Source organism: Falco punctatus, assembly GCF_963210335.1.
Source record: "Falco punctatus genome assembly, contig: scaffold_34, whole genome shotgun sequence".
In the NCBI taxonomy this organism is placed as follows: domain Eukaryota; kingdom Metazoa; phylum Chordata; class Aves; order Falconiformes; family Falconidae; genus Falco; species Falco punctatus.
The window spans coordinates 627,786-644,903 of NW_027660147.1; the positions used below are offsets into that span (position 1 = coordinate 627,786).

At 54.9% G+C, this 17,118-nt stretch overlaps 1 protein-coding gene across 1 annotated transcript in view; it reads right to left on the bottom strand.

The window, feature by feature from the left end:
* LOC308057773 (hydrocephalus-inducing protein homolog) overlaps window positions 1–17,118 on the bottom strand; it is a 77,257-nt gene continuing 60,139 nt past the window's right edge. Inside the window, exons 38-59 of the mRNA XM_080411824.1 lie at window positions 15,872–16,645; window positions 15,208–15,420; window positions 14,719–14,921; window positions 14,358–14,540; window positions 13,994–14,113; window positions 12,490–12,649; window positions 12,213–12,385; window positions 11,501–11,699; window positions 10,540–10,639; window positions 9,563–9,662; window positions 8,898–9,066; window positions 8,380–8,618; window positions 7,904–8,057; window positions 7,090–7,528; window positions 6,497–6,732; window positions 5,733–5,884; window positions 4,580–4,772; window positions 3,930–4,038; window positions 3,081–3,344; window positions 2,354–2,496; window positions 1,791–2,012; window positions 1–605 (exon numbers count right to left, since the gene is read on the bottom strand). Coding sequence (XP_080267950.1) covers window positions 441–605; window positions 1,791–2,012; window positions 2,354–2,496; window positions 3,081–3,344; window positions 3,930–4,038; window positions 4,580–4,772; window positions 5,733–5,884; window positions 6,497–6,732; window positions 7,090–7,528; window positions 7,904–8,057; window positions 8,380–8,618; window positions 8,898–9,066; window positions 9,563–9,662; window positions 10,540–10,639; window positions 11,501–11,699; window positions 12,213–12,385; window positions 12,490–12,649; window positions 13,994–14,113; window positions 14,358–14,540; window positions 14,719–14,921; window positions 15,208–15,420; window positions 15,872–16,645 — 4,710 coding nt within the window. The 3' untranslated portion in view covers window positions 1–440. The remainder of the gene's footprint in view (window positions 606–1,790; window positions 2,013–2,353; window positions 2,497–3,080; window positions 3,345–3,929; window positions 4,039–4,579; window positions 4,773–5,732; window positions 5,885–6,496; window positions 6,733–7,089; window positions 7,529–7,903; window positions 8,058–8,379; window positions 8,619–8,897; window positions 9,067–9,562; window positions 9,663–10,539; window positions 10,640–11,500; window positions 11,700–12,212; window positions 12,386–12,489; window positions 12,650–13,993; window positions 14,114–14,357; window positions 14,541–14,718; window positions 14,922–15,207; window positions 15,421–15,871; window positions 16,646–17,118) is intronic.

The following is a 17,118-nucleotide window of genomic DNA, read 5'->3' on the forward strand; positions in this document are numbered from 1 at the left end:
CAGCACCCTGCCAGGACTTGGACAGGATGAAACAATACATGATTTGTTTAAAGAGAAGAACAGCAGGTGAGACTGAACACAAAGCCCTAGAAGGGACTCGAGCCCACATGTGAGGCATCTCCAGGCGCCCAGGATGTGTGGAAGCTGAAATCTCAGAACCAGCAGGCAGCAGCACACACACCCCTGCCCCCACCCCCCGCCAGGCCTAATCACCCAGTTAGAAATTAGAAGAGGTTTATTAAGTGGCCAAACAATAAACAGGTCAGTGTTTTATTTTTTGCCTTTATTGGCACTTTATTGCCTTTATTTTCACCAGACCACGAGTAGAAGGAGAAGCAGAGGCCACCAGAGAGCACGGCACAGCTCCGGCGAAGCAGGCACCAGGTCAGCCCTGGGCAAAGGCAGCTCCCACGCACGGGTCCCTGCCTGGCCTCTGGCTCTCACGGGAATGTCCTCGTCTGGAAGGGCAAGGTCTCCTTGCACTGAATCGTGTCCGTATCCAGCTTGAGCTCAGCGTAGTCGACAACAGCACTGAGGCAAAGCTCCACCTCATGGCTGCTCTCCTCCAGGACAGCGTGAGCTGGTTCTGGGTCTGTCTCGATCACCTCCAAACAGGAAAGGGAAGAATCACTGAGCAGAGCCTAGAAAGCCCGGCTGAGCAAGAGGAGGCTTTTGGCCTCCAAGATCAGCCACGTACAGGGGCTAGAAAGGACCATTCCCATTTATTTCCCCGGGAAGGTGACAAAATTTAACCCTTCCATTACAGTGTTTGTTTCTACCGACTGAACACCATAATCACCACCATGACTGAGAATACGCCCATGGGGACAATGACTGGGTCATAGGTACCTGTCCCTGTGTTTCAACCCTGTAGAGTGTCAGACCTTTTTCATGGCCCGCTACAGATCCAGCAGGCCTCTAAATTAGGATTAAGTTCCCCTGTGGGAGTTCTGTGGATGGAGAACCCCAAGACTGAACAAAACCAGAAAGCACCTTTTCCCTCTTGTCTTAGCGGGAGGTGCTTTCCAGACACCATGTGTGGGGCAACAGCCACGCTGGTGAGGGCTGGGGACGGGCGTTTTGGAATGGGGACGAACTCACTAGGAAAGCCTCCGACTGCTGCTGCTGATGGGGAAGAAGAAGGGGTTTACAGCTCTTAAAAAGGCTCAGAAACTAGGGAGGAACACGTGCCAGGTACGTGTGTGTGGCACTTTCTGGAGCGATGCTTCTCCAGACTGCTGCACGACTGCCACGCAGCACCTGGGCTGCTCCACAATGAGATATCCCACACAACATGGGCACCACCACCAAAATCTCTGCTATCGGTGTAGGCAGAGCTGACAGCTCACCCACCATGTGCTGGTGGGCTGGCCAGTGCACACACAAGAGCACTAGTGTGGCTCTCCACTCCAAAACAAGAGTCAGAGTGCAGCGCCTTAAACTCCTTGTTGGTGAAAAGGCACTGAATTCGACGAAGAAATTTTAACACCACAAAACGTGATAAAATCGTAAAATGTGCCCTCCCGTTCAACACAGGTTGCAACACTTCAGCTTTTGGCAGAGACCGGTAGTTTGCATGTGGCTAAACGTGTCTTGTCAAAAGACCTCCCCATTTTGTGTTGGTGTCACAGGTCACTGCATCTGCCTCTCCCCCAAAACGCACTGCGGGTGAACCTCACGGGTGGATTAAACGTCAGGAGGATGCAGGAGCTGCTCAGCCAGCAGAGATGGTGGCCTGCCAGGGTTTTTTTGTAGCAGCTCCGTTAGCTTTTCCTGTTTGCGTTTCTTACCTTCTTCTTCACAGGCCACGTGGCTCCTGGGCCCCTCATGGTGGTATCCACCCACTTGATGGTGCGCAGGCAGTCATCCCAGTCTTTAATCTGCTCCGGCGGCAGCGGGAAGGTGATCCTAGCCACCTTGCACTTCACAGGGTGCATTTTGAAGGTGACCGCGACATCCGATTTCAAGGTCACTGTGATGGCCTTAGCACAGCCAGCATGGAGGTGTCCCACCTAGGGAGAACCAGAGAGCCAAGACCTAACTGGAATCACTAGCAAGGGCAGGACTGACAGCAAAGAGATCGATCGATGTGGTGAGCAGCTGTGCCAGGAATCTGCCTCTTACCGTGTATTCATCTGGGGTTTGACAGAGGAAAATACAAAAGATGCCACCTCCCGCAACACTGAGCCTTTTCTGTGGGGTTGACAGCCCCGCGCCAGCTAAGCCAGGGATTGCAGCTCCTTTGTGGCACTGAAACAGGCTCTCACCGGTACGTGGTGACTCCCTGCCAGCTCCTGGGAACCCGCCGGGCAGGGCTGGAGCAATGGGAAAAGGCAGAGCCATCCAAACTCACCTTGGGGGAGAAGTGAAATGGGGTGTCTGCCAGCCACTCAAACCGCATCGCCTCCGTCCTGCTGCGGTTGGTGATGGTGAAGGTCACGCTGTAGGGTTTCCCGATGTGACAGTCCCCGAACGGGATGTGATTCACTCTGGCAGCTGCTAGGAAGGAGAGCAGGAGGTCTCAGTGTGCCTGAGGTCCATCCACCCCCCTCACATCCACAGAGACAGGCGTGGCCAACTCTTCCTTGCTCCAAGCCTTCCTCCCTGGGGAGACGCAGTTCCCCATCCTACCGCTCCCATGGAAGCGCCCTGCCACATCCCTAAACCCGTGGCTGTGGCTGTGCAGAGCCACGCAGCACAGCATGCACTGCCCCTCTGCACAGAGCCAGCACGCTCCCAGACCGCCAGGCCAGGGGGTGACAGCACAGGCTGCGTATATCGAGGGCACAAATCATTAGACACGGGCTTCATCTCCATAGCATACCATGGGCTGGCAGCCCTCCTTTTGGAGATACTCAGCTGAACGCGGGTATCTCTGACCCTTCCCTGCTAGCCTGCAAGCTTCTCCCTTGACAGACGATCTTCTCTTCTGCTCTCAAGCTGCCTCTTAAGCCTCTGCAGGCTACAAAAGGCAGCAGGATCTGGCTGCTAAAGCTGGACCGCAGGTGCGCGGCACAGGGTGAGCAGAAACGTCTGTTTTCCTGTTCCTTGATCCACCTGGGCAGCCTTTCCTCTCTTACCCTCAATTACGTCTTCCTCTAGATTGCCCTCAGCATTCTCCTCCTCCTCACTGTCTGCCACCAGTCCGTGGATGTTATCTAGCGTGAAGTCATCCTCGTAGCCTTCGCCCACCAGCTGAATGTCGGTCTCCTCATACGGGTTGTTCACCACCGACAAGTGGATCCTGCCTTCCACACGTTGGGCCAGGGTGGGTTTGAAAAGCACGTCAAACTCTGCTAATTCCCCACGGAGCAGGACCAGGAGAGCGGTGTGAGGCTTCCTCTCTGCACAGCAATGAAATCAGCGACAAGTGATACAGCTGTACCACTGAAATATTTCTGTGGGGCGTAAGGGGTTGAAACCCAGCTACCTCTAAGCACAGGTTCTCCCACCAATGGTGCCAGACCCTCCTCCTATGCTCACAAGGCTACGACAGCACCACGCGTATCACTGCTGAAGTGCCTTAAACACAGGTTAACACCCAGCGCTCACTCAAACTGCAGTCAGTCAGCTCCTGCCACACGTAAAGCTGAGCCAAAGAATGGGTTTGGCTTCTGTTGGCTGGCTGTGGGCTCAGGGGCTGCCTCCATTCAGGCTGCTACTCCCACACGCAGCAAAGACCTCAGATGGTCCGCTGAAGTGGTGACAGCCCCCCGCAACTCAACCCACCATGTCCAGAGGAACAGAAAAAACTTCCAACCACTTTCTAGGAGGAAGCCGTGCGCAGAGTCCACATGAAAAGCTGGGGGTACGGAGAGCCCCAGCGAAGAAACAACATCTAACATTTGGTGGCTGCTTGGCCAAGCCAAGAGCAGGGCACACATTTCTCCCCTGTGTGGATGACCGCGCTTCACGCTTACTGGATTTACCTCCTGCAGGAGAGTCCTCCTTCACGCCCCCAGCTTGGTAGACGCATTGTGTGGTGGGCCTGGCTTTCAAGAAGAAAACTCCCGCTTCATCCAACAGGTCTATCGTCAACTGAGAAAAAGGAACACAGAGCACAACCACACTGCTGTGGGTACAGGGTGACACGTGGGTTGGCACCGTACTGGTGCTGGTCCAGCACGGGGCATCCAGCATGCTTCCCCGCTTCAAACACAGCTCTTAGCTAAACTTACAAAGTTCAAGTAAAACTAGACAGAAAAAAGAAGCGTTCAGAGGCGCTGGGATACAAAAGTAATGAACAGAATTTTTCATTAAAGTGTAGTAAAATGGGATCAAATACAATCTAATGCAACTAGGACATCACACGTGCCCACCCGAGAATCAAAGCGTGAGAAGAGAGATGGGGGGAAAACACCCCACCAACTTTCTTGCGTTGTATTTAACTGAAAAGGATAGGCTAGTCAGAAAAATCGCATTTCCAAGAGGAACTCTCTTCCTGGAAATTACAAGTCAGTCATTTGCTTAAAAAGAATTTCTGAGAGCTGTTTCCAGGTCTGCCATGCTTTCTGGGACCTTTTCTCCACGAGACAAGCACTTGTTCCCAGACCAGAGCGTTCCCTGAGCAGGTCCTCACCTGGACAGGTAGGGTGCCACCATTATGAAGGACCAGAGGGAGCTTTTGTGAATCACCCAGCAACAGCTTCTTAAAGACCAGCAGAGGGTTCCCTCTCTTACTGTGAAGTACCGGGCGCAGGACTGTCACCCGAGGCAGAGTCCCATCTCCACTGACACAGAAGGTCAGGATTTGCGCTTTAATTGCTGCAGGGCTGCAGGAAAGGCAGAGGAGAGATCATGACGGCCGGCACTAACCAATTTCCCACCTGGCAAGCAACAAAGAGGGGCCACCCACTGCATTTTCCCTGGCTGGTGCTCCTGTACCCTACGACACAGGTCTCCTCCACCCCCCTCCTCCCAATCCAATCAGGGCCATTCACAAGAGCTCTGAAGAGCCAGAGCCTTCCAGAGTAGCAGTTAAAGAACATGTCACTGAATCGAATCATGCAGCACAGCAGGTAAATAATGAGGCGACAGGTGAGACATGGCAAATTCACTGGCTGCGATGATATGAGACACATGCAAAAAGCACGAGCGCAGCATGGAAATAGTATAAAAGCAAGAAGGGAAAAATAAATGGCACCATCAGTAATGATTATTTCCAGGGATGCTAAAAAAGGAATTGCGTACTAGAGCAGAAAGCTGACTTGTCCTGACTCAGCCACTAAACGGCTGGGGAAGAGCCGGTCAGAGCCCTGGTACACACGTCCCAGGACAGGGGAACTGGGCTCCTCTTTTAGAAGGGCTCCAGTCGCTCCTTTGACAGAGAATAGCTTAACATACCCCAGGTAATCACATACAATCATCTTATTTTAACAGAAACAAGGAGGAAATAATGCACGCTGGCTGGCTGGCACAGAAACGGCTTCATCTAAACCTTTGTCCTTGGAAAGCCCCAGCTCAACTGTTGCACATCTCCATTTCTTGCTGATTCACTAACTCCCAGCTGGCTACCAAATGCTGCACTGTCTTCACAGTCACTCGCAGAGGCTAAGCTATAACCCCTTCTCTTTCTACTCTGTCTAGTAGTTACCGCCTCCTCTATTCTCTAATGCTAAGCACTCTGCCTAAGGCTACCGAGAGCATCAGGGTTAACAAGAGGTCGGGGTCCTCCCAGAGGAGGGGCAGCCATCAGGCAGGTCCCCCCGCCCAGATTTCACAGGGGGAGTTACCTCGCCAGGACATTGAGGGAAGCCTCAAAAGTGCACTGGTAGCTCTGCATCATCTGTGGAGTGAAGGTCACTGTAGCAAAGGCGTGGGAGCAGCTGGGCACGCACATCCGAACGGGATCCACCTTGAAAATGTCACTGATGGGGCTGTGAAACTTGGGGGAACCCACAGAGCCGTGTTAGGAGGAAACATCCTTCAGTGTTTCGTACGCAGTCTTATTCTTATATGCGTCACCGGGAACAGCCCCAGACAGCGTGTCTCCCTTCCTGCTTGCCCTGGGCAGGCTCCTTCCATCGCAGGGGTGACTCCAAAGCGGTGCTGACCTTGCACAGGGAGCCCAGGAGCGCAAAAGCTGGCTTTGAGCACTGGGCAGCCACCCCAGCACACAAGGGAGGGGGGCACTGCACGGAAACCCCGCAACTAACCTCAAACTGGCCTTTAAAGAGAAGGAAAAGGCCAGGGAGCCTGAGGGAATGGTCTGCTTTGAGCCCAGGCACGTCAGGCCAGTAAAGGCCCCCTCTGAGCGGGCTTCCAAGAGATGTGCAGAAGGGTTTGGGTCTCCCACCAAAGACCCAGCCAGAGCGGTGAGCCAAAGCCTTGCTCGAGACGTGCCAAATTCAGAACTGCCACCCTGGCACTGCTGCTCCCCCCTGTAGCCTGACCTGCACGGAGCTGGACTAGGGCGGGCAAGAGGAAGCAACGAGTCTGGAGAACAAGGCAGCGCAGCCTGTAAAGGGCAACGGTCACCTTGGCCTCTTGTTCTTACCTCACCGGCGATGGGTTTGATGGAAAGGACCACATTGCAGGGGACTTTGTTGACATTGTGGATCTCGAAGCGAGCTGTGGCCCGGTGCCCAACCCGAACGTCGGTGAAGATAAACTTGTTCTCATCTCTGACATACACACCCTTGTCTCGCACCGTCTGCGGGGTCTGGCAGAGGTTGACGTTGCTGCAGATTCGATGCTCCTCAAAGATGGACTCGATGTCATCAACCACAAATGCTGCGGAGCAGAGCAGAGGGAGGGCTGAATGCTGCATTCCTGATGAATTTTTCGGGACCCTGCTGGCCTCTTGGAAGGCTTGATAAACCCTTTCTGCCCAGGTCACTGCAAAACCCAGCCTTGGGCGGGGAGTCGGCTGCGAGGATGGAGCTCAGTCCCAGTCAAGGAGTATTGCTTTCCTTTTATCCTTCCATGCATCCCTCCCAGCCTCTCCCCGCTGGCTGACTTGAAAAGAACTGGAACCTCTGAGGATTTTAGGGTTTAGCTTCAAGGTCAGGGCGCCTCTCTAACCAAGCAAGAAGTTCAGGTGCTGACCAGCAGCAGGTCTGGCTGTGGGAACCTGCGGACGGGGCGTACCTGGGAGGCAGGACTCAGCCAGCAGGGTATAGGGGATGCCGAGGGGATTGTCCTGGGGGTCTCTGTCGCTGATATCGATGCGCAGGTGCTCCTCGCACGTCCCCAGTGATTCCGCAGAGCAATCCACCGTGATCATCTGCTGGCCCCCAGGAGGGATGGAACCAAAGCCAGGGTACACCGTGAACATGCCTAGAGTGAGGCGAGCCTGCAGAAAGAGTCCCAGGAGAGGCTGACGTCCAGCAGCCCAGCCTTGAGCATCCCCAGCAAGGAGTACGCCACTCCTCAACCTCCAGCCAGGCCGAGCCCCCAGTCCCAGGGCAGGGAGGGATGACTCCACGGCCCAGAGGCAGCCCCAGGACGAGAGGGACAAGCCAGGAGGAGCTGCAGGCCTATCCTGGCTGGCACAGAGGACGGAGTTTGGGTGTAAAAGGTGAAGGTGCTAGCTGGGATCCTCCAGCCTCAGGGGTAAAACAGGAGAGCAGAAATAACTGTGAGAAGTGACGGGAGGGAAGGGAGGGGACTGGGAAGACGAAAACACAAGGTCATCTGGTATCTATGGAGTGGGACTTCAAACAGGAACGTGCCCACATCTGTGGTATTCACAGTCCTATTTTGGCTAGCAGCCACCAAAACACGGGACCTGCTCCTCTCTCTTGACCCCACAACTCCAAGTCTGAGCCAGAGCACGGGACTGTCAGTGCAACTGAGCAGCTCCTGCCTCTGCTTGTGGCTGGGAGATGACGGACCTCCATCGTGCAGACCATGTCCCACCCCACTGTGTGACACGGAGCCCCCATCAGCGTCCTCCCCCAGCACCCGCAGCAGTGTGTCTTGGGGAGCGGGAGCCACCCACCTGCATGGAGGGGCTGGCAACCTTCTGCAGCGAGCGCTTGCTTTTCTTGGCTGAGGAAGTCCTTTGGTGTAAGTTCTCACTCTTGCCAGAGTGGGCAGATTTCATTTGACATCCACTAAGAGGAGAAAGCAGAAACATCCATCATGCTGAGCCCCCACCCTGCCTTCCTCTGAAGCCAAAGCTGACCTTCCCCTCCCCACAGAGGAAAGCCTCCCTGCCCCTCACAGCCCCGGCGGCACCTCCTGCAGCTTACAGACAGCTCAGCTGTATCACCAGCTTTGCCCGACACACGGGGACACTGAGGCACTTTTCCACTCCCTGTTCACAAGCAGGTGACGTGAACTGGACAATAACCCAGGTGTCTGGGCTGCCTGTCACACACCAGCCACGCTGTCGTGCCTCCTCAGGCAGGACAGGTGATGCAGGTCTTCTCTCACCTTTTCTCTTGCAATCGGGATGCGTCCTGGTCTGCTCGGTAGATGAGGAATTTAAAGTCAAGGCTGCCTTTGTTCTCCAGCATGAAGGTGCAGGTTTTCCTGCTGCCCTTCACCATGGCACCGAAGTTGATGAGCGAGGCGGGGTGAATGCTGTACTTGCTGAACACAGCTTTCGCCGACACCCTCACTGGGATGACGGCGACGGTCTCGCCTCCTCCGCAGATGCTGGGCTCCATCACCTGCAGCCAGAGGAGGGCTTGGTAAAACCAGCAAAGAGGCCAGCCTCTGACTCTGTTCCCTGATCCCATCCCAGGTCCCCATCAGCTCATCCTCCCTGTTTCAACGCCTCCTCCGGAGCCAGACTTTCAGCTCCGCTTAGGAAGCATCACAAATGTTTTCTGAGACATTGCTGTCACCTACGAGAATTACCCAGCTAAAGCCCTCCTTCCAGAAGGCACCTGTCCTGCTCACGCTCCCAAGACGTGCTGTGCCACCGCTGCCTGGCTGGGGCAGCTCACCTGGTAGTGCAGGACGGGTTTGTCCTCGATATTCACTTCCGTCTTGGGGTGGAAGAACACCTGGACCTGCACAGGGCGCCCGGAGGCAGCCAGCAGGCCCTTCTGCGGCTGGATAGTGAAGTGGCTTGCCAGGTCTGGTATGGTGGTGCCTGCAGCTTTCAGCTGGAAACTGGGGAGAAAGGGAAGGAACAAAGACCTCTGCAGTTAAAAGTACAAGTGCCACCAGCACAGCCAGGACTTGACATAAGACCATAAAAAAATTAAAAGGGAAAGAGTCCAGCTCTGCTTGGGGAATCTCAGATCTTGAGAGAGTGCAGACCATCATGAGTGTTGCAAACTAACCTCGACAGCCAATTTTCTCATCCCCTCCTTTAAAGAGTCATAAAGAGAAAGGAGCTGCCCCTCAGAGGAAGGCAATGGATCTCAGCAGTGAGTGGCTTCAATTTCAGGGCCTCTCCTTCTGGTTCCTGCTCAGCTGTGAAGGACTTCTGGTGTGGGGCTGCATTCTCCCTTAAAGTCTTTGAGATTAGGGAGCCCGGGCTTTTTATTTAACCAGACCACGAGGCAGCCAGCACGGGAAGCGGTTCTAGCCATGGGCAGGAGGAGAAGGCAGGCCTGGGCAGATGGTGGCACCACGCGTTCACAGACCAGGCAGCTGGACCCACCTGTACGCAATCTCGTACTTCCCCTTGTTCCTCAGAGTCAGCACTTGCTTCGCATCATCCAGGACTTTCAGGACTCCAAAATCCACGGTGCCACCTGCACCTGCAGAAAACCCGCAGAGCCAGGCAAGAAACGGGGAGTATTAGTGAGCTGCTACAGACCACACCAAGTGACAAGACAGATATTTCAACACTTCCAGGCCAATTTCAATTGGCCTCTCAATACTGAAATGGGGCTTATAAGAAAGGTGGGCACAGGTGTTTCCTGGGGGGCTGTAGTGACAGGACAGGGGGCAATGGCTTTGAACTGGAGGAGGGGAGATTTACATGAGCTGTTGGGAAAAAATTCTTCACTGTGAGGGTGGCGAGGCACTGGCAGAGGCTGCCCGGAGCAGCTGTGGCTGCCCCACTCAAGGCCAGGTTGGACGGGGCTTGGGGCAACCTGGGCTAGTGGAAGGTGTTCCTGCCCATGGCAGGGGGGTTGGGACAAGACAATCTTTGAGGTCCTTTCCAACCCAAACTGTTCTATGACACTTGGAGTTCTCAGGCAGCCCAAAACCCTTCTCAGGAAGTTTCCGTTCTTGGAAATTTTCTTTAGCTACTTTGCTGCCCTTGCTCTTCTTACTCGGAGAATATCTGCAGGGTTTAGCAGGTGAGGAGCTGGGTTTCTGTCTTCTTGCTTCCAAGCACTGATCCAACAACTTTATGTGCCCTGCTGAGCCCTCAGGAGCTGCCAATTGCTGGCTCACATCGCTGTGGTTTCTAAGCCCCCAGACCAACCTGCACACTGCAAAGCTCAGGGGCGAGAGACTCGAGGCTGGCTGTGCCCTGACAGCCCTTCACTCCACTCAACTTGCAGGATACGCGCTTTATGTGACCGGGCCACGCTTGCATGCTACCCCATCCCAAGCGCTTTGGTTGCTCACCTGCCAAGGCAAGGCAACGCACCCAGACTGCTTTGTTTTGGGGCGTCCACTGACCTTTAGGAATGTTGATGATTGGAGCAACATCATAGCCCTCTGCAGAAACGAGGATATTTTCGGTCTGGACAATCCCCAGGATGTTTTCTGCATCTGAAACCTGAGGCAGCGAGAAACGAACAGTGCTTAGACCGTTCTCTTAAATTCTTTTGGTAGACAACATACGAGTCCTTGTCTCTGCTGGCTGCTTCCACCATGGCCTCCCCTGCTTGACAAGCACTTGTGGATTCCCAAACTCTCCCAACCTGCTCATCTCACGGGCTGACCCAGCGAGATGCTGCTGCAGTAAGAAGCTCTACCAGCCCAGCTCGGCACTCCTTCAGCAGGGAGTGCTGCCACGGAAGCACCCGGGGAGACACAGCGATGGAAAAACAATCTCAAGAATTGTGAGGTGTCCCAGAGCAGGTGGCATTGACCGTCAACCCTCTCCCCTTCAATCACCCAGCATCCTCACTGAAGTGCAGCCCCCAAACCACGGGGAACAAAAGCCCAGGGTGACAGCTTGTTGCTCTCCGTTAAGAGCCCCGGACAGGCTCCAGCATGGGCGCAGGGAGCACGCCGAGGTCTGGACAACCAAACAACAGCATTCAACCACGCACAGCGGCAAGGTGGCTGTAACGCGGGCTCAGGACACAGCGCCTGGTTGTCTGGGCTGACGCAGATGCTCAGGGATGCACCATGTGCTCTGGTGAACCCAGGCTGAGGCAGCAGAAGTTGGGGTCACAGCAGCCTTGTGTCCCTCAGGTGCAGCTCTTCCTGGCCTGGCAGCACACATGCCCCCTGAAGCTCAGCTATAAGAGCAAGTTCCTTGCCGCTAAGGGCCTGCCCCCCCGGCGATGCGGGTAGAAAGGAACCTCGGGAAGGCTCATCCTTTGTCCCCCTCTTTGCAGGGAACCCTTCAAGCACAGCCTCCACCCCAAAGATCTTGTTGCCCTGCCAGGGAGGGCACAGTCCCCCTCACCTCCAGTCGGATCTTCTTCTCAATGTTGAGAGCCTTTGTGGGCTTGAAATACAGATGCATGTCAAACTCCGTGCGCGGACCAACGATGCCCTCACGTTGTGACACGGAGAAGTCCTCGCCCAGGTTTTCCAGCCCACAGAGCCGCCAGGCCACAGGCAGCAGGGTGCTGTTTCGCAGGACCAGGGTCTTGCTGTCCTCCCTGCAGAGGCAGAAAGACACCCTGCACCAGCTGCTCGATGGTCAGGATAGGCCTTGCAACTGAATGCATCTTGGAGCAGCCCTATGCATTAGTTTATATATATATCTTTATCTATACACATCCAGTATTTATAGTATCCATAACATTAGTTAAATGTTTTCTCTGTGTCACAAGTCTCAGAGGTGAGGTCCTGGGGAAGGGCTGGGTGCTAACGGTGTATCCAACAGAAGGGACATAAGGAGGAGCAACTGCACTGCTCTCCGAACCAGCAGACGAGATACAAATGAATCAAGATGCCCATTGCACCACGTTGCTGGGGGGCTACAGAGCTTGCGGCTGTCCTGAGAGAACCAAGCCAGCAAGCAACGGTGAGCAAGAGACCGGGAACTGCTGGCAGAAAGAGGGACGCCAGCCCAACATCCAGCCTGAAGGGCCGTGCAGCCAGCCAGAGAGGCTGAAGGTGAGCTCACCGACAGCACCCGTCCCCAGCAGAGGGGCCGTGGGATGACTGACCTGTGCAGAAGCAGCCTGTTGAAATGCACGCGCTTGGGGCTGACCCTCAGCTCCACCTTCACCCCCTGGCAGCACAGGGGGAAGACCACCGGCTCTGGGTTCTCCTTAATGCGGCAGACGAGCTTGTCTTCCACCAGACCAGCTGAAGTGGGGTACGCCCAAATGCTCAGCTTCTAGCCCCGTCCCCGAAACAAGAAATACAGAAGAGCACTCAGTGAGCAGGAGGAATGGCTCCTGGGCACTTACACCAGTGCCTGCCCTACCTGCTGTCCCCTACCTGCTTCTCGTTCGGTTTCAGCCTCATGCTGGGAGGTTCTACAAGGAACGTGTCCGCCTTGAGATCGCGCTCAAAGGAGAAATGCGCCTCTACTTCCAAGGGGGTGACGTTGAGGATGGTTATCGTCTCACAGTTGCTGGGATAGTCCAGTGCCTTGTACCTGTCCGCAAAAGGGGAGAAGGCTGCAGAGGAGACCGTCGCCTTCACGCCACACCAAGGAAAGCGCCATGTCCTGGCAGCGGGAGGCTGCACTGCAAGACCATGTTCCAACAAGCAGGCCAAGAAAAAGGATCATTTTCAGGGGCACACTGGATGCTATGTGTCTCCATCCTTGCGTTACTTTGATGTCCACCCCTGTACTTGGTGCCTCCAGCCCAGACACGTGATGATGCACAGGCCACTTAAAGAGCATTTTACAAATTAGAAATTCAAAGATGCCTGGAAAAACAGAGGTACTGCAGGCACGTGGGTTCTCCCCCTTTCTTTGTTGGGTTTCCTTCCCTGCAGGGTAGAAAGAAATGCTCTTGGAAAGAGCTTTTAAAAATAGTTTAGCTTTTGTCTTCCAAAACAGTCACGAGATTGCCTTGTATTTCACAGGTTAGCTCAAAGCCTGAGGGAAGGAAATAGAGAGGATTCATTCCCAAGAGGAATGCTGAATTTAAAAAAAACGTCCCTTCCCTCGGGTATGGAGCAGATTTGGGAGTTAAAGGGTTAAAAAGCACAAACAGAAACCCAAGGCCATGCAGCAGCCTGACTAAAGATCCCCTTTTGGTTTTTGAACTGTTTTGATTTCATTTGCTTGGGTTGTCAAAATACCACTAGCTCTCCAGAGCTCCCATGAAGAGGACAACTTAATTTCTACTATTGAAAAAAAAAGCTATGTTAAAAATAGAAATGCGCCAGCAGCTACAATGGCAACTTTTTCAGGCAGACTTTGTCCAGCATTGAGGACGGGGAAACAGAATTTCCATTTTCATTCCTCTGCAGATCCCCCACGCCCCCATATCCGCAGGTCGAATCATAAGGCCTTACTAATATTACAAACGGATGAATGTTTTACAAAACCATCAGCAGAGTAATTGCTTGTTCAGTCCACCTGTAGAGCTCAAAGCACTTTTAAAAAACACCATAAAGTTCATTTCGTAGGTGGCGAAGCTGAGATGCGGCGGGGGGACACAAGCTGCTCCAAGTGACCTTCAGGCTGGAAGCAGCACATGGCTCTGGCCACCAAGGCACCCACCAGGGAGGAAGAACAGCTCCGTCTCTCCCCTGCTCCTCCAGGACTCACTTGCCCATCATCTGCTCAAGTTCACACATCTGTGGCCCTTCAGCCCCCTGCATCTCCCAGGCAGGTCTCCACCTGGGCCTGCCCTGAATTGTGCCTCTGGGACGGCTCGTCCCCAGACGTGTCCGTGACAGCACGAGGCCCTGGAGGTGCCATCCCAACGTCCCATGCTGTGCAGGCAGCACATCAGGATGCTCGCTCAGGGCGGGGAGCACGTACCAGTCTCTTGACTTCCCACACAGCAGCGGTCCAAAGTGGAAGACACCCGTCTCCGTGACATACTGCTTGAAGACAATGTCATCGTCTCCCTTGCTCTTCCTTCGGTGGGGAAACACCAGCCTGGGCAGAGAAAACAGGGAATGAAGAGCTGTGAGATGCTCCAAGTAGAAAACCTGGTCAGAAAGCCGTAACCCTTACTGGTGGCCGCGGTACCAGTACGCCCAGCTCCAGGCATGGGACAAGATGCTGGGCGGCTCAGGCAGCACGCTCTGCCCGAGCCAGAAGGTCAGCGGGGTACAAGGGGCAGCCCTGGCTCTGAGCCCACGGGGGAGCAGCGTGGGAGGCTCCCAGGGGCAAGCCTTACCGTGGGTCTTGGCTGATGGTGGGGTACAGGCAGGTGCCCCTGCAGGGCAGCTGGTACAGTCGCTTTGTCCCCAGGATCTCAAAACGCAGCGTCTGCTCAAACTGGCCCAGCACCGTGGAGCTGAAGTGGACCTTCAGTTCCACCTCGCCGCGGGCAGGCACTATCCACCGGCAGCTGCTCAGCCTGGCAGTTAAAGAGAGGGCTTCAGACACGGCTAATGAGCAAACAAGACGAGGAGGAGGGTTGTGGACTCGCCATCCCACGGAGGCACCAACAGAGGGGCCCTGAGGAGCTGGGGATGACAGACCTCACTTGACAGGGTGGCCGCGAAGCAGAAGGATCTCCTCAGCCCTCAGCTCACCTGACATGTCTCGGCGGGGATGGGACCGTGTCCTCGCCGCTTTGGTGCGCCCCAGGAGAAGATACGGGTCCTTCCCTGTCCAGCCCCTGGAGACATCTCCTGCCCTGACTGGAGCTCTGCTTCTCTCTCGCAGCCTCCCAGCTGCCCGCAGCTTTCTCCTCGCTTGACTGGCTCCTCACAGGGGTGACCTGCTCCTCTGCGGTCTGAGCCACAAGGGGAGGGAGAAAACAGAGAGGTGAGACCTGCCCCGAGACATCCCCCTCCGGGAAAGCAAGCTGTGGGTTTGTTAACAATTAGGGGAAGCACTAAATAAACAACCACATCTGCCCAGGGACTTGGTCTTCCTCACCAGGTTTAGTTTTGCCTACAACACTCTCCTTGCCCAGGACCTCAAGGCAAGGCGAGGGCTTGAGGGGTTTTTTTAAACCGTTATTCTCATCTTACAGACATCACAGTGATCCTTCCCCACCCACCCCCCTGCCCTGGCACCTTCACTTCGGGCACAACGGGGGCATCCACGAGACTTACGGCAGCATTCTTGTCTTCTTCTGCAGTGGCGCCTTCTGGCACAACAAAGACAAAGTGCTTGAGGGCTTCTCCTGCTGCAGGGGCCATCCGCTCTGCCGGGTAGTGGATCACGGAGTAGAAAGCAGTAGGGGGAATGGGAAGCCCGGAGGGACCCAGTCCAAGGCTATCCAGGACCTAAAGCGTAAGAGAAAACCCTGTTTGTACCCCTATCACCTTCATCCTCACACTCACTCCTTAAAGGCACGGAGCTTTCGGCAATGTGGTGGGGCTTTATTTATATGGGGCACAGCGCTTCTTCATGCCCAGTGGAGTGGGCAGGCTCCAGAGCAGTGCCAGGACCTACAAGTGGGACCTCGAGAGAAACCTCTCCCCGGAGTGACTCAGCTGAAGGAAACCTGAGCTGCCCTGCCCTGGGACCATTTGCAATGATTTCCAGGCTGGGAAATTCTCTCAACAGACGGGATGCTTGTACAGAGAGCACTCCTGCTTCCCACCCACCTGAGGGATGGTGAGAACCTCCCCCAGCCATGGGGCTGCTGCGGAGCCATTGTGGAACATCATCGGTGGCCTGGACCGGGGCCCAGGAGCACGGTAGGCTCAGCCTCCGAGCCTCACAGGGCTCTACCTGCTCTGCCGCTGGCAGCTCGCTGCTCTCCAGGATCTTCCTAGTCATATCTTCTGAGCCCAGCACCTGGATGTCCAAGCAGGGCACCCCGACACCCTGGCCTCTGGCTGACCCTTTTGCACCTTCCCCTTCCAGCTGAGGTATTCTGGCATCCTCAAGAGCCTTCAGTTTTGCCAGATGCTCTTTCTCCAGCCTCTCCTGATGCTCCTTCTCTCTGTCCCTCCAGCTCCTGGGGCTGGATGAGTGCTGGGGCTGCTCTTCTGCTGGGTGCCGTGCGTCCTCGTGGTTCAGGGGGAACAGCAGGATACCCTGAACCCTGTCCCAGGATGCCAAAATACGCGCAACATCCCTCTGCGACGTCTCGTAGATATTAAACCTCAGGGCCAAGTTCTCGCTGTCACTCTGGGCCTCATTTTTTGTTTCCCCCTCTTCCAGGTCTGTGGGGTGTGCAGCCGCTGCCAGGTGGGCATCCATCAGGGTGACCTTGCTCTGCTTTTGCTCATCTTCCTTTGTGCAGCGTGCAACAGAGCCCAGGCGCTTCCTTACAGATCGTGTCTTGACCACCCCCTTGGTGACCTCCGACCTCTGGCTGTTGGATGTGTTGGTGTTGCTGGTGGGACTGTTCATGCCCTGGGCAGGAAGAGCAAAAAAAGCAGGGAGCATTTCAAAGCACTGACTCAGGTGCTGTAGGGCAGCAATGATCTTTACAATAGCACCCCAAACCTCGCTCGAGACCTGTGCTAGGCACCCTATAAATCCCAGTTCAGAACATAGCTGGTACCCAGTTTAGCTCAACAAACCAAACTCTTCAGTGTCAGACTGATGAGGGGTCCTGCAAACCAGCTGAGGAACAGAACAGGTTCCCAAACCAAGCAGAGAACTTAAGACACCTCCTTACTCCCGTGCAGTCCTCTGGGTTCATTTCTGGTGCGCTGAGCATCCCTGTGGCTGGCTGATTCTTTGCAAAGTCTGCCTGCTTCTTTGCAAAGTCTGCCTGCTAATGAATACCTAAGGCCTGGGGGCATCTCCTGCCAGACATGTAGGAAAAGACCCCACATCCTAGACAGATCATGGCTCACAGGTGTAAGTCACAGGCAGAGTGGGAAGAAACGCTGGACTAAAACTACCTAGGGCTTCAGTAGTCAATATGTGGAGTTACATGAAGCCAGGACTCAAAGGCAGCATGATCTTAGTAGAGCAGCTCTAGCAGCAAACCCATGGGAAGACACCCCGGTGCAGCAGCAGCA